Here is a 16770-nt window from a genome sequence, read left to right on the forward strand (position 1 = left end):
AGGTGCGGGAGCTGCGGGAGGGGATCGGCGACGCCCGGGAGGGTCGCCGGCAGCTGAAGGTTCGTCGGAGACGGGGTCCCCGCCGCGATGGGGAACGGGAATAGGAGGAAGCGCCCCGTCGCAGCTCTTCAGCCGCAGCAGCTCAGCGTCCCTCGGGGATGACCGAAAGGAGGGAGGTCACCGTGGGGCGAGAGGAGGTGGTCACAATGGGGGCGGCACAAGCCGGGGCGGGGGCACGCGCGGGGACCGCCAAAGGGAGAGTGGCTGCAAGGTGACCCCCGTGGGGCTCTGCCTCCGCCCCCTCCCGGTTTAATCCTCTGCAGACGCCGGCAGAGGCGGGATAATCAAGCGGCGACCGGGTTGGGGGTGCCCCAGCTACACCCGCTCCTTTGTGCCGGCAGCCCGCGCCTCCCCCGCTGCCCCTCGGCCACCGCTCTGCGCTGCGGGACCAGTTCGCCCGAAGGTGCCGGAGCCTCACCCAGGGGAGCGAGGGGCGGGTGAAGCCCCTTCCTCGCCGCCGCCATCGGGGTTACCGCGCTCTCCCTTGCGAGAACGCCAGCGGGAGGAGGGGAGCGGCGAGGAGCTGCCTTTAATCCCTACTAGTAATTTTTTTTTTTTTTTTTTTTTTTACTATGTTTACTTCCGACCTCTCCGTGCGCGGCTCGTAGTAAAAGACAACAACAACAAAAAAAATAGTAAAATAAATAAAAAGGGCCACAGAGCGCGGCATCGCTTCTCGCGGCGCAGCTCTCTCTCTCCCGGCCGGCGGAGGCGGGGGCAAAGCGCGGCCGCGGATCTCTGCGCAGCGAGGAGCGCAGGGGCGCGCAGCGGCGCGGTATATATATCGCAGCGCGCCCTCCCGCGGCCGAGCGCGGAGCCTCTGCCGGGGGCGGGCGGGAGCACGGCGGGGCCCCGCGGGGCCGCCCCCGCCACCGCTCCCCCGCCCCTCGCCGGCGCTTTAAAGGAGGAAAGCAACTAAACTTCTATTGTACCGGCCAGCGCGCCGCGCAGCCCCGGACCAGCGAGAGACCGCGCCGGGAGGCGGCTGCTCCGCCGCTCCGTGGGGTTTATCAAACCGTGGTGGGAGGAAGAGACCTACATTCTCCCGGCGTTTTGTCTATTTTTTTTTTTTTTTAATTTTTCCCTCGTCCTTTCTGGCGGTTCTTTTTATCATCTATCCATTTTCCCTTCGTTGTTTCCGCACCGCCTGCAATAATCGCCTCGCTACGTCTCGCAGCTGGCGCGTTGGAGAAGCCGGTGAGTTGCGGGGCTCTTCGCTTCGCTTCCCATCACTCGATTCCCGCGGTTGTGGCGTTTGGATTGACACGGGCTGGTGACACCCGGGCTTCTGGCGGGGCTGCGCTCCGCGGACGTGGATACCGACGGTCCCACCCGATGGACTCTCTCCTCTGCTGGGGCTCCGGCGTTCCCATCCTTTTTCATGCGCTCGGATTTTAATTTAATTTTTTGGGGGAGAGGGGAGCATTAGCTTCTCGCGTATACGCGGGCAGCGTATGATTGCTACATATATATATATATATGTATATATATATATATACACATATATATAATATGACAAGATTTGGCAAAGTTTGCCAAGGTCGCTGCTTGTCCCCGCACAGTGCCAGCACGCCCAGGTGGGCGGCTGAGGAACAGCCCGGCTCCCGGCTGAAGCCGCCGGGCGCTCGGTGCCCCTTCCCACGGGGACGCGGGATAGGGATGGCGCTACGGTCCCGGGAGGGAAGGAGCTCCATGCCCCGTGTGAGCGGCGGCGGCAGGGAGCTGAGCTGAGCCCAGCCGAGCCGGGCGGCCGGGCTGCCGCAGCCCCACCGGGGGAGCGGGGAGGGTGGTCCGGGGGCTGACAACCGACCCCTCGGTAGGTCAGGTCGCGCCTCTCCATTGTTCCGCCGCGCTTACAACGGGGTGAAGGAGGGTCGTGGGGGTTTTTTGGGATTTTTTGTTTGGTTTTTTTTTTAAATTTTTTTTTATTATTAAAAAGATTATAATTTAATTTTTTTTTTTTTTTAAAAAATTTTTAAATTTATTTTTTTTTTTTTTTTTGGGATTTTTTGTGTGGTTTTTTTTTTAAATTTTTTTTTATTATTAAAAGTATTATAATTTAATTTTTTTTTTTTTTTTTTTACTACACGCGACTGCGCATTTCCCTGCCGGCACGGTGCGAGGAGCCGGGAGGGAGCGCTGCGCGCCGGGGGGCCGGTAGCTCCACCGAAGCCGGGGGGAGCCGACCCCCACGGCTCACCCGGGTGCCCCTCTCCCCCTTTCCTCCCGCAGGCACCAGCCTCCGCGATGCCGCTCAGCGCCGGCTTCTCCAGCAAGAACTACGACTACGATTACGACTCTGTGCAGCCCTACTTCTACTTCGAGGAGGAGGAAGAGAACTTCTACCTGGCGGCGCAGCAGCGGGGCAGTGAGCTGCAGCCCCCCGCCCCGTCCGAGGACATATGGAAGAAGTTTGAGCTGCTGCCCACGCCGCCCCTCTCCCCCAGCCGCCGCTCCAGCCTGGCCGCCGCCTCCTGCTTCCCCTCCACCGCTGACCAGCTGGAGATTGTGACCGAGCTCCTCGGGGGGGACATGGTCAACCAGAGCTTCATATGCGACCCCGACGACGAGACCGTCAAGTCCATCATCATCCAGGACTGCATGTGGAGCGGCTTCTCCGCCGCCGCCAAGCTGGAGAAGGTGGTCTCGGAGAAGCTGGCGTCCTACCAGGCAGCCCGCCGAGAGGGGGGCCCTGCCGCCCGCCCCGGACCGCCGCCCGCCGCGCCGCCAGCACCGCCACCCGGGCTGGCCGCGTCCCCCGCCGCCTCCGCCAGCCTCTACCTGCACGACCTGGGCGCCGCCGCCGCCGACTGCATCGACCCCTCGGTGGTGTTTCCCTACCCGCTGAGCGAGCGGGCCCCGCGGGCCGCGCCGCCCGGCGCCAGCCCCGCGTCCCTGCTGGGCGACGACACGCCGCCCACGACCAGCAGCGACTCGGGTGAGTGGGACCCACGCGTGCTCCGGGAGGGCGTGGGAACCCGCGCGGCGCCAGGGGATCCCGGGGCGCAGCTGGAAGGCAGCACACCCCCGCCTCGCTTCTCTGCCCCCTTTTGCTCCCCTCCCCGCGTGCGATTTTTTTTTTTTTTTAAATGCCACGTTTGCGAGGCACGGAGAGTCCCAGCCAGCTTATTTCCTGGAAAACCAGCCCAGTTTTTCCTCCGGGGATTAAGGGAGTGAAAAGCGGGGGGAAAAAAATATAAAGAAAGTGTAGGAGGGATAAACTTTCATCATGGGGTCCCGATAAGGCTGGCTCCCGGTTTCATCCGTGGGCTGGGAAGGAGTTAACTCCAGCCCGAGAGCCGCGGGGAGAATGTGCAGTCAGGGAGGTGCTAGTGAAAGTGACTGCAGGGGAGTGAATGGGGCTGGGAAAGTTTTAGAAATGCTTCCTTAGGTATGTGACAGCGGGTTCCGCTCCCTCGTAAATCTGGTTTGAAAGTGAGTTTCTACCCAAAGCTCTACAGCCTTCCTTTTTTCCTTTTTTTTAAACTAGTTTTCTTTTTTTTTTTTTTCCCAAACTCCCTCCTATTTTCCACAAATTAACAGATCAAGAGAGATTCAGAAAATGTCTCTGAATACCCATGTGTGTTAAGTAAGCTTTCCCTCATAAGGCGTGGCCAAAGCCTTCTAAATCCATAATTAAGGGCAGCTTGAGTCTGGGAGCTTTATTGCGCTGTACTGCTGACAACCGAGGTTAAACTTTCCTACTATCTTTCATGCACTCGACATTACGCAAGATCATTACAACTTTTTGAAATCAGTGAGCCAGGGTTTGGACTGCAGTCCATGCGTCCTATTGCACTTGAAGCATTGCTTCCTTAAAGGGAAGGCTCTTGGGGAAAGCTGTGTTCAGCATCATGAAATAGATTTAAGAAGGGTTTGTCATTGGGTTCCTCATTGTGCAACTCAGAGTAGCCTTCCCTTTACATACAGTACTCTTGAGAGTGCCTACATACAAGTTGTGATTTTTTAATTTTTTTTTATGGCAGAAGAAGAACAAGAGGAAGATGAGGAAATCGATGTTGTTACATTAGCTGAAGCAAATGAATATGAATCCAGCACAGAGTCCAGCAGCACAGAGACGTCAGAAGAGCACAGTAAGCCCCACCAAAGCCCGCTGGTTCTCAAACGGTGTCATGTCAACATCCATCAGCACAATTATGCCGCTCCTCCCTCCACCAAGGTTGAATATCCAGCTGCAAAAAGGCTAAGGTTGGACAGTGGCAGAGTTCTCAAACAGATCAGCAACAACCGAAAATGCTCCAGTCCGCGCACGTCAGATTCGGAAGAGAACGACAAGAGGCGAACACACAACGTCTTGGAGCGCCAGAGGAGAAATGAGCTGAAGTTGAGTTTCTTTGCCTTGCGTGACGAGATACCCGAGGTGGCCAACAATGAAAAGGCTCCCAAGGTTGTCATCCTGAAAAAAGCGACAGAGTACGTTCTTTCCATCCAGTCGGAGGAACACAGACTGATTGCAGAGAAAGAGCAGTTGAGGCGGAGGAGAGAACAGTTGAAACACAAACTTGAGCAGCTAAGGAACTGTTGTGCATAGGAACTCTTGAGCATCACTTAGAATAATGCAAACTAGACAAACTATGATAAAATATTAATGATTCTAATATCTCTCATGAACTACGCGGTCCATCGAGTATGGAACTATTGCAACTGCATGCCGTGCGATTTAACTTGAGACTACACAACCTTGGCTGAATCTCCCAGGGGTTTGGCCAGAACCTCAAAACTGCCTCATAATTGATACTTTGGACATAAGGGATGATGGGACATTGTTCATGCTTGGGGATGAACTCTTCAATTTTTTTTTTCTTTTAAAATTTTGTATTTAAGGCATTTTTTCATACAAAAATCCAAAAGAAAAAAGTTGTCCCCAGTTTGCTGTATATATTTACACATCATATTGCCATGTAAATACCTTTAATAAAGCCTTTATAGAAAAATGTGCAACATTAATACGCAACAGTTGTGGCAACTGGATTTATACTTGTCTTGAACTTCTGTGCCATAACATTTCACAATTTTGTTTTTTATTTAAGTACTTTTTTCCTTTTCAAAATGATTTTTATTTTGTTTTTAGATAAATAAATATTTGCCCAAAATATAATTAGCTAAATCCTGTGTAAAGACTTCACTTTGTCTCCCACTGTTGTCATTAGATGTCTATTTCCATGACATTCCTTTTTCTGTCATCCTGGCAGTGACCTGACTGAAGTTAAAGGGGGGTTGGATGAGGGGAAGTGGTGATACTTTTGCACACGGCTTAGTAGGGACTAGTTTCTTGCTCCCACTCCATCTCTAATTCAAGTGGGTAAAATTGTTGGTCTAATGTGCCCTGTCAATTCAATTTGCCTTGCCACCAGGTCCTCCATGCAGGTGTGGTAGCAATGCCTGTGTTGGTCATGGTCATCTGCCTGCTGAAACTAAAGCTGGAGTGGTGTATTTTCTCGCTGATCAGCCCAGTATGTAGGCTCTGCATTCCTTTCACATACATATAATTACATTTTCAGGGCATGACCTTCATTCTGCACTAGGGACATAGCCATGTACTTTGAGGGCTGCTTTGTAGTAGGCTCACCTTAATTGTTTCCTGTTTGATTTTAACAGAAGTTAAAGAGGATAAGAAAATAAACTGAGATGGTGAGTGTTGAAGTGGTTAAAACAACAGAGCGGTTTCCCTTTTTAAGTGCTGAAATCAGCAGAGCCAATCTTGGTCAAACACCTTAACACTTTATTAATGTGAATAGTTGCTTGGGATTTCAAGGGATACAAAGTTCAAGGACAGAGAAAAGGGAGCAAAGGAAAAGGAGAGCTATTTCTCACTTGAAGAATATGCTCAGACAGATTCCTAACATTTGCCAGACATATTAAATAATATTTACATTCAGGACTTGTCTCATGATCAGCTTCGGATGGGCCATAAGGTTCTTGCTTGACACAGCTCCGAAGATTAGATTTGATCTTTTCTCCCCTTTTCACCCTCTTAGCACCACTTTGGTCATGACTTCAGCAACAAATCAATGAGCCCTTTGATGTGCAGGAAGAATGTGTTTTTCAAAAACTTGGGCCTTGCACTTTTTCGATTTTCATAATTCCCGTTAAATACATATTTGCTTGGCTTCTAACCATTAGAGGAGCAGTGCTGCCAGATAGCACCAGTGCCAGCTATTGAACCGGGACCAAGGGTTCAGGTTTTCTATTGCTTTTGAGTTCAGAGTGGGAAGAAGAATGATTGGGTGTGAGTATATGTGGGATAGGGGCAGGTAGCACTATGCAGGCAGGGTAGATGCCAAAGGTCTCTGTTCTGTCCCAAAAATCTTGCATGAGGGAGTTTGGAAAGACGGTAAGTGTATAAATCCTATTTGATGGAGGGCTTTAGGTGTTTGAAGGTTTCTTGGGGGAAAAAAGCCCCATTCTGTTAGACAAAGCAAGGCTTTTTATTATTATTATTATTATTATTATTATTATTACCCCTTACATCTGGGTTTATAGAAGTGGTCTGCAGTTGCTTTTCTCCAGCATGTGATTCAAATATTCACTTATGAGGAAAAAGAATGTGAAATGAAACTGTTAATTGTATCTGAACTGTAAATCAGGACAACTTGCAGCTATGAATAACATAAAAGTTCTGCCTTTTATTAGACAGGGTATCTAATTTTAAAAATACATTTGTTTTATTTGCCTTTTGGTGTGCTTCCTATTTTAGATGTTGCTTCAGGACAGAAGCAAGATGTTGTTGAAGAATTTATAACTGCAACCCCATCCTCCAAAATAAACCAGGAGGTGTAGATCCATCCACAAAAACTGAAAAATATGCCACCTTTGAGTTCCAGTTTCATGTGTTAGCAAAGTCCCCTGGCTTCTTCCCCTTAAATGAGGCTAGACCACAATGATTAATGAACCTCTTCTTATTTGTCAGCTTCTTATATCATTTGAAGTGCAGTTTTGGGTTTTTTCTTCTATCTGCAGAAGGTCCTTAGTATTTTGATGAATAAGACACTTGCAGTTATTTAATTTCTTACTCTTACTTTTGATTGAGCATCAGTTTGTCTTGCCACTGTCCTACTGGAAAAAAACCCAACATGAGCATCATCCCAAACTGCCACTCTAAAAAAAATACTGTTTTATGAGGTGCCATTTCATATTTATGACATTTCTTACTTTATTGTACAACTGCAAAATACCTGAATAATGAAAAAAAAAAAAAAACAAACCAAAAAAAACCATCCTGTGGGTACAGGGTTAAAAATACTCTTCTGGTCATTAAATTGCTGCTGGAATAAAGAGGAATGGGGCTTCCACTTTCCGACTCCTCACCAGAAATTAGCACATTCAGAAGACACAAACATCTCACAGCAGCTTCTGGGCTGGATTCAGTTAGTAATGCATTGTATCTGGATAGGAAGGTGTTGGGGTTTGCTGCTGTTTTGGAGCAACAGAGGAGGTAAGTTTACAAAAGCAGCATCTGAGCCTTGAAATGAAATGTGGAATTTACGGTGCTTGCCAAACAGCTGCACTGAAGCTCTACTTGAAATACAAGGAGCATTTTAACTTCACTTCTCTGCTCCTTTACTTTCACAGGACACTTAAAGCTACTTCTCTTCCAGAAGAACTTTCAGCAAAATGTGGCATAAAAGGAAACTAGAAACAAACCATCATGGTGAAAATAAAATTTCCTTTATCTGTATTATCAGTATACCCTCACTGATTTAATTTCATTAAATACCAACTTTTCCATCTTAATTTTTATTCTTGTGCTTAAATGTTGTCCTTCCAGCCAAGTTTTCATGTAAACGGCTTCAATGTTTCCATACAGAATATGCTAGGGGAGAACTGGGATGTATAAAAGAACCCATGTCTGCTTAAATCAGCTCCCACCAGAATCTGTAGAAATTCCATGTTTCTTCCAGAGAAACAGATTTGTGCCAGTGGAGAATGCTCTTGAAAATTTTATCACTACCTATAAATAAATCACTTTACTTGTCCCTACGTAAGCACTCTTGCTCATGAAGCACTTTGCAACCCTTGCAGGCAGTTGAGAGATGACAAACATTTCATCAGAGTTGCATGAAAGGGAGAATTTCAGGTAAGTAGAATAGAATAACTGTAAACTGGAAATAAGCCAGGCCACTGCAGTTGAAATCTGAATTTATTCAAAACAGAAGTTGGAGGTGGCTGTTTCATCTACAGAGATGAACCATCTTCTAACATGTTTGATTTATTTTTTTATTTTATTGATTTGTGTTAGAATCATCTGCCAAGGAATTAACAGAAAAATAAAGCTGAGCTATAAGTGATCCTAACACAGGCAGGCAGCCTGGGGAGAGATTCAGGATTTACTTCCCAGCTTACAGGTTTGCTATTCTTTTATTTTAAAAGGACATTTATGGGAGCTTCTGAAAAAAGGCTCTGCTGAGACTGAGAACTAAGCCATGGTTTCCCCTTGTCATTTCCATGCAGATGAGACCTAAACTTGCCTAGAACAAAAAAGTGAAATCAAGAAGTCAGATAGATAAGCTGCAGAAACCAGATATCATTTCCAGTACAAAACATTTGATGTTCAGCAAGTTTTACCTACCTTTGTATCATTTACTCATCTCAGGCATAGCTGTAAATGTCAGTGGGGACAGGCTGTAAAAAAAAAAAAAAAAACGTTATCCAAGATTCAGAGTAGCTGCTAGAAAGTCAATTGGGATTTTTTTTTCCCCCCTAATTTAACCAATCACCTTCTACATAGATCTTGACCAAAGGGAAGGTGGCAGAATTTGGAGCACCTTATTTATAGCAGTGGATTCAGCCATGCAAGCAATTCCTTTTATAGAACCATAGAATTGTTTAGGTTGGAAAAGTGTTTAAGATCATTGAGTCCAATCACTAGCCCAGCACTGCCAAGGCCACCAGTAATCCTTATCCATAAGTGCCACACTACATGTCCTTTAAATCCCTCCAGGGATGGTAACTCAGCTGTCTGTCAACCAACAGCCCCAGGTCCTGTTCCACTGGGCAGAAAATACTGGCCCCAGTACTGGGACTGGGGAACACCACTGGTAACTGGATTTAACTCTACTCACCACCATTCTTATCCAGCCAGATTTTTACCCAGTGAAGAGTGTACGTGTCCAAGCCACAAACACCCAGTTTTTCCAGGAGAATGATGTGAAAGATGCAATGCCAAAGGCTTTGCTAATGTCTAGGCAGATATCACAGCCTTTCCTGCATCCACTAAGTGGGTCACCTTGTCATAGAAGGAGATCAGGTTGGTCAAGCAGGACCTGCCTTTCATAAATCCTTCCTGGCTGGGCCTGATCCCCTGGTTGTCCTGTACATGTCAGGTGATGTCACTCAGGATGATCTGCTCCATAGTGTTCCCTGGCACTGAGGTCACACTGAGGGCATGTAGTTCCCCAGAATCCTCCTTCCAGCCCTTCTTGCAGATATGGCTCATGAAAGAGTTGCAGTTCCAGGGGGAAGCTGGTTTGGGTGGGACCCTGGCCAGGCAGTGGCAATATCACCCTCAATTGGTTTGTACTGTAATACAGGTATTTTTTCACGTCTCTTCAAGCCCAAGCAGCCTGTCTTCAAGTGTGTCCAGACTCCACCTTCCAAGCAAATTAGATTATTTTTTTCTGCTAATGATGAGTATGACCTTTGGTGCTGGATATTAATGCATATGAAAAAGCATTATTGGCCACTTGCCAAAACTATTTAATATTTGTAGTTAATATTTGAAGAAAACCTTGCTTCCAGTTGCCACCAATGCGTGGGAGCCCAAGCTACAAGGCATTTCTGCATGGTCGTGCTTGAAACCATGAGACACAAGGGAGAAATCACTGACTGAGAGTGGACCCCACGACTCAGGCTGACTGCAGTGTCTTATTCCCACAAGCACTGTTTCCAGCTTCCAGCTTGATACAGGAATTGTGGAGCTATTCTTTTTTCTAGAAAAGTCTGGGAGAAAGCAGGTAGTTCTTGACATTATGTTTTATGGTGATTACATTTATTGCTGAATTCACCCTTCACATGTGTCTGTCCGTGGATCTTGCCATGGCTACTTTTCTGTTTAATACATTTCCATTCAAGGCAAAATCTTTCTTGTCACCATATGTAATTTCCATTGCAAGTTTCTATGTCCCAATTACATGGAATTATGTTTTCCAGACAGGATCAGAAAGAAGAAAAAAAAAAGTAGAAATAAAGGAATTGGTGCAATAACTAAAGAGATTTGAAAATATAAACTGCAAAAATTAAGCAATCTGACTGGGTGATAAAGAGTTCCAATCAGAGAAATTAACACTGCTTGGACCTAATTAGCTTCATCAGCTTCCTTCATGCTAATCTATCCATTAAAAAAGAGGGGGGAAAATTACAGGGATTGTGCTCCATATACAAACCACTCCGAGGCCAAACACCCCAAAGATCTGCAGGCTGAAGTGCGGGTGTGCATGACCACACACACGGCCCCACTGCCCGGCCCGGTCCCCCTGGGTCCCTCGGGACATCCCCCGGACCGCCGGGCTCGCAGTTGCACAGCAGCGCTCCCGTCTCCCAGCACATTTTTCTTCCTGGCACCACACGTGTACAAGGGGCTGCTCACAGGGGTGCAGCTGCCAGAGCGAGAGCTTCTTTTCTCTCCTTTTTCTCCCATTAATCTGCTCCGTGACGACAGCAGAACCAAACAAAGCCTCTCGGTGCAGGTAGTTCCTGTGATCTAGTGCCCGGCTGAGTGTCTGACAAAGCCTTTTTTGGCTCGGGACCAAGGCCGTGTTGTGCTGTGGATGAGTTAGGGGGAGAGGGATCAGCCTGCAGCCCTGTGGATCCAGCAAATGTGAGCTAAAGATCGTGTGCTTCTCTGGGCACGGAAACATCCCCTCCCTCCCTCCCTCTCCTGAATAACAGTGGTGTCTGCAATACCAGGTGGGGTCCTACCCCACATTACCTAGGTTCCAAATTTATTCAGTCTTGTTTTATGTAGTTCATTTAGGTTTATCCAGTGTGATAAACTGCCAATGCTTTTTCCTAGAACTATTTATGTTCTCATTTGACTGCACTACAATAGCTCCTTAAGTAATTTTGATTTATTCACATGTGTCCTTGCCCTGTAACAACTGCTATCAGGACAAGGCATTGCAACAAGACCTCTCCAGAGAAGCTGATGTTTAAGCATCTAAAACCAAATAAAAATGTAGAAAATATGATGAGGATGCTGGATCAGACAGCAAAGTTTCTATCAGGGTTGTCCCACTATTCTACACTTTGCTAATTTACTTTTAGGCTACACTTTGAAATCATTAATAGATGAATAAACTGAATCTATATTAAAAGGATGCAACAAAATATATAGAGAGCATTTTGCTATAAACCATGTTCCATGAACATACAAAATCCAGGGAAACCAAATGTGGTCTATTAGTTTCTGAGGAACTTGAACGAAGATGCTACTGGACTGGAATGGCTTTTCAGCAGTAAACAGCATCACTATAGAACCATTGCTACAGACCTTTTAAATATTAGAGTGTGTAAGTGGGATGGACAAGAGAGGAAAAGGGAATTTTGGTTTGGTGGTTGGGTTTTTTTTTCTACTTTTATCAACCAAGTATTTTTTATAGAGATTTTACCAAAAAAAATTCCATCAGCCTCTAATAGTTCACTGTGTACTGGCTGCAGACACTGAGATTCACAATGGATTGAGAGAAGAAAAGCTGTATTATTTTGATAAATTGTGCTGTTTTATAGTATTAATTTGATCTGCAAAATTCCTCTCATCTGGGCTAAAGCAGATTTTTCTTTGGGCACACATAAAATCTTATTATGTGTTCCCATTATCGTTCATCATTATGGTAAAGAGTAAGATAATACTGTATTATGCCTAGACTTGAACACTTTAAGGGAATAAAAAGGCTATATGAATATCTTATGAAGTGATTGCAAAATAAAATTGACATCAAAGTGATTTGACTATGTAACATATTATTCCCTCCCTGTAAAATTGGATTCCTGCTGAAAATCACTTTCCTTCTTTTGCATTTGTGAAAGAAAATGCACAGGGCCCTTGCTCTTATGGAACAATACAGCATTTTCCCATGTCTACAAGGGCAAAAGTATTCAACCTCATGTGTACTTTTATTTGAAATTTAATTTTTAGTGCTTAATTAAAATTAATCCAACTTTTCCCCATTCATTTCAGTGAGCTGTCTTTAAACTGAGACCTGATTGTGGCCGCCGAAACAGTCAACACATACTGCGAAAGCAGCTCCAGGGGCCAAAATAATCACCAGATATTAATGACCTGCTTAGCAGCTGGAGCAAAATATCCTGAGAGGGAGGTGGCTGCCACAGAGGTCTGTGCAGATGCACTGTGTGACTTGGCCATCGAGGTTACCCCATCCTCCAGCTCCGTTTCAAGCTCCTTTTTCTTGAAATTGGTGGATAACTTCCCATGTATGTCATGCATTCATATTTGGTAGTGCTGCTTTCCAGAAGATTTCAAGCTCAGCTGATGTTTCCATGAGGGTCCTCTGTAAATGTCCCTGCTGGTGGCCCTTGGGGACCTTGCTTGCAGGAGCAGTAAATCCCAACGGAGAGTGCCAGCCCCTGGCAAGTCACAGTGTGTCCACACAACATCAAGTACTGATCTGGTGTGAGCATACTTTGCCTGTTCAAATCTGTTTAAAATACTGTGAATCATAAACTTCACCCTGTCACAATTTATGAGAAATTCAGTGTCCTACCACAGTTGCCCTAAAGTCCTCATGAATACCCCATAGTTTGCAGATCAGTCATGACATTGATATGAATTGTACTAATCCTCCTGGGTGCTTCAGCCATACATGTTTTCAATTTTGTGACTATGAGGCCACTGTAACTTATTTATTCCCTAATATAGTTGGCTCTGCGTCAATCAGCTTTCAGCTGATACCTTCCTTTGTCTTGGTATGCATTGGGAGCAACATCCTGGCCTCTTCCTGAAGCACCACACAAACCATGAAACACTCACTGACTCCAGCAGGGACACGATTACAACCTTAGTTTTGCAATCTTTCTTTAATCTTCTTTTAATTAATTTAATTCTGATATCATTATCTAGATTGCCCCATTCATTCAGCATCACAGCATCTAGATCTTCATTCTCACTGGCAGGCTTTGGTAGCTTTGCAAATGGGGCAGATCTATCTCCCATTCCTACCTTTTGATCTTTACTAACAACCTTCCTTTAATGTCTGCTGAGCTCAGCCTTTTATCAGGCGGAGCACTCCACCCTCCCTGGTAGAGGGGGCTGCTCGGATCAACGCCGGCATGCAGAGCTGAACTTCCACCGTCTGTCTCTCCAGCTGATCCTGCTGGCCCATCTTGTCTCTCCAGCCAGTTTTAAAAACCAGTTCAACCAAATCCAATTTAAAACTGAAGGGCAGACAGGATTCCATAAAGTTTTACAGCCCATTCAAGTTTAATGAGTTTCAGGACCTGTGTCATCTCTGCTGGGGGATTTCTTCTGGTAGATTCCTTGGGTACTGGTGTGGGTGGGCAAATACTGTAACCTGGAGCTTGCAGCAGGTACTGTAGGTTAGAATGTGTATAATGAATGAGCTCAGCTGTTGCCTTTTTTTTTCTTTTTTTTTTTTTTTTTCCTTAGTGTCATGAAAATGCCATGCCATTTGTAGAGTTAAATGGAAAAGTCCAACCTATTCCATGATTCTATGACTGAGTAGAAAATCTGTCCCCTCTTCTGCTTGGACTTGGTGTGACTGTGGCTCAGCTGGTGGGTAGCAGGGACACAGTGAAGAGGACAGGCACTGCAGCCAGGTCAGAATGAGAGAAGCCCAGGAGTCAGGATGCAGACTGGCATGACTTGTACCAGGATCCCAAATCCATCTCATATCATTGGGATAAAAATCCTTTTTCTGGTCTAATCTCATTCTAAATTGAAATAATTTATATTAGCACACCTCTGCCCATACTGTGTGGCTGTAACTCATTATTTTTTTAAATGTGTAAAGCCTGGTCCACTTGTCTGCTCAAGCAGGGTCATCTGGTGCAGACAGACCAGGACCATGACCTTTTATCTGTGATCGTGGCTTCTGAATATCTTCAAGGATGGAGATTCCACATAACCTCCCTGAGCAATCTATGCCAGTGGTCAATGATCAACATCCTCATCATGACAGCTTCTTTCCGTGGTGTGTCTTAGTGTTACACAAGACTTAACATGGAGTACGTAAATTTTCAGAGATGCTGAGCAGATCCAACAGCTGGGATTGCTCATTACTTTTAAAGATCGGGCAAAAAAACTGCTGTGGTTTTTCCTCTTCTGGAGCAGTAACAATTTCTGAATGAAAAGACAGCAGAGAAAGAATAAATCTGGGGTACAAACAGATACAAGTGCACTGCCTGCCCTCTGCCATTTTTTTCTGAGTAACTTTAAACTCTGATGCACTCTGGCTTTCAGGCAAGGCACATTTTCAGAAGCTCTCAGATGACAGTGGTTGCAAAGCTCAGCTGAAAACTGAGCACAAATGGAAAATCCTGTCCTTTGGTCTCTCCTGGCATGTCAGCTATTTACTTTGACTTATTTAAAACTTACCTGCTCTGCCCTCATTTTCTCATTTCCAGTCACTTGTACCAATCGGCATTATTTGGCTGAAAGACAAACTATCCAAACAAATGCGTTGCTTCCCTGCCATGAGCTAACAAAAAAAAAAAAAGTCATCCCTGAATCCTGAGGGCAGACAATGGACACTGGCAGGAAGGCAAGTACCAGCACACAGCCCTGTGTGGTGCTGGTTTTCTGGGATGACAGTCTATTTACATGATGCTTTCCATACAACCCATGCTTTCCCTCCCTACCACTGCCAAGGTGAAGTTGCCCAGCACAACAGCAAAATAAGCTGCTCTGCCTAGTAGTGGAAGGGTCTTTTCCCAGCACATATTACAGTTTGCTTAGATGGGTGGTTAAAGACGGTGTGTTGATTTTAATGAGGATTGATAGTCAACATGAGTATGCTGCCTGCCTTGCTTCTCTGCAGGGTGCTCAGCAGAGAGCCTGGCAAGCCTTAAACAGTGGGATCACCTGTTGATTTGGGGATTAAAAGCTGTCTGTGGAAGGCTGTGCTGACAAAATATGCTGAGAGCTTCTGCTGAAGGGGCTAATTCATAGTTTAGTCAAGTAGCTTTATAACCATGTCTATCATGAAAATTTGTTATCAGCATATTGTTTGAATCACAGATCAATGCGCACTGATTTTGGCAAATCTAATTAGATTTGAGAGGGAAGAACATGGATACATTTTCTAACGTGCTGCAGTTCCCATCTTTCTATGGGTAATTTAGTTTTGAATTTGTTTAACAGTAATTAAAAGCTGTGAATTGTGATACTGTGGAGACGTCAGCCGTGGTTATCCCACTCTCTTAACCAAGGCTGGCCGTCACCCAACGCTGCCAACAAGAAATTGGGAGTCAGGACTCCAGGGCCTCCCAGTTACACCAGTCAGAAGTCAATGTGTGCTCTCTGTATGGCCATAGGCAAGGTATTTTACATATCTGCACCTCAGTTTACATATCTGTGAACTTGGATATGGCATATATATGCATCTTAAGGGCATTTTAAGACTTCATTGATCACTACTACTAAGCTGCTTCCATTTCTTCTGCTTCCATGGCACAACACAACACCGATTACCATAATTTCAGATATGGCAGGGGCACAGCCTGGTGCTTATCTATCTTTGTGAGTACTATGGCCGTGCTGCAGTTGCTGAAATCTCTTCTTGGTGCAGCAAGAATACCAGCAATACAGGTGTTCATCATGATGTCAGGGCTTAAACGGGACATTCTCCAGGACTAAACTGGTGAGCAGCTTATGCTCACCACATATGCCCCCATCAGATACTTCTGCCTCCCTGTAGGTCTTTTCTCCAGTACTGGTGGAGTTTATTTAGTGGATGTTAACCAGTTTGCCTGTCTTCATATCCTGTGCCTTGTAGCATAGGAGCAGCAGCATCGTGCCTGTGAAATGGACTTAAAATCCCAGGGCAGTGTCCTGCTGTGGTGCGCATCTTTATCTCTGACATAGGAGCTGGGAAGAAAGGGGCCAGCACAGGCCAAAGGCTCAGGATGCAGCCACTCTCCAGGCAGCAGAGAGATGCAAAGGAAGGTGTTGGACCAGATCTCCCACTTCTTAGGGTGGTGCTGGGTCTTTGTATGAAACATGGGCAGTGGTGCCACTGTCACCAGCTGTGCTAATGACAGCACAAGCCTCCCAGCTGCCTCTGAGGAAGATCCCATACCTGCAGCCACAAACCAGCCTGTCCAAGCCCCCAGAGGACCCAGCCCCAGTGCCTGCCCCACGGCTGTGCCCACGCAGGCAGTGTGGGGCACATCCATAAACAAGCACTGTGAGAAAGTTGAACTTTACACATGGTGCATAAATAGCAACTGGTCTTGAAAGGAGAAGGACACCAGGTCCAGCACAGGTTTCACACACCATCCCCCACTTCCCTCCTGTTGCTGGAGGAGCACTGTGCATTGCCCAAAGCTCAGCTTGTGGCTTGTATGTGTCAACAGGCCTGTCATGACAGTCCATGGGCTGCCAGTGTCACTCTCCCTTGAAAATTGTTCACATGAATGTTGTATATTTGTTATAGATGAAGAGATTAGTGTAAAGGCTAAAAAAAGAAAGTAAACAGAAAGGGAAGGACCCTGGGG

General features: G+C 46.1%; 1 protein-coding gene across 2 annotated transcripts; it reads left to right on the top strand.

The window, feature by feature from the left end:
- Nucleotides 1–974: 974 nt before the first annotated feature.
- On the top strand, nt 975–5179 carry MYC (MYC proto-oncogene, bHLH transcription factor). Of its 2 annotated transcripts, none has more exons than XM_041407613.1 (3): nt 975–1257; nt 2293–2998; nt 4047–5179. In XM_041407613.1, exons 2-3 carry the CDS (start codon nt 2308–2310, stop codon nt 4610–4612), a joined length of 1257 nt encoding a protein of 418 aa, XP_041263547.1. In that variant the 5' UTR covers nt 975–1257; nt 2293–2307; the 3' UTR covers nt 4613–5179. The 2 variants fall into 2 exon arrangements, with proteins under 2 accessions (XP_041263547.1, XP_041263548.1); XM_041407614.1 differs by lacking the exon at nt 975–1257 and adding an exon at nt 1288–1876.
- The last annotated feature ends 11591 nt before the right edge of the window (nt 5180–16770 follow it).

This window comes from Onychostruthus taczanowskii, unplaced genomic scaffold (genome assembly GCF_017590055.1).
Source record: "Onychostruthus taczanowskii isolate IOZ18803 unplaced genomic scaffold, ASM1759005v1 scaffold27, whole genome shotgun sequence".
NCBI lineage: Eukaryota > Metazoa > Chordata > Aves > Passeriformes > Passeridae > Onychostruthus > Onychostruthus taczanowskii.

Excerpts from the sequence above, each read along its gene's own strand:
- MYC (XM_041407613.1), top strand. The coding sequence starts at position 2,308 with ATGCCGCTCAGCGCCGGCTTCTCCAGCAAGAACTACGACTACGATTAC. Across the intron at positions 2,999-4,046 it reads CACGACCAGCAGCGACTCGG|AAGAAGAACAAGAGGAAGAT; the intron begins GTGAGTGGGACC and ends TTTTTATGGCAG.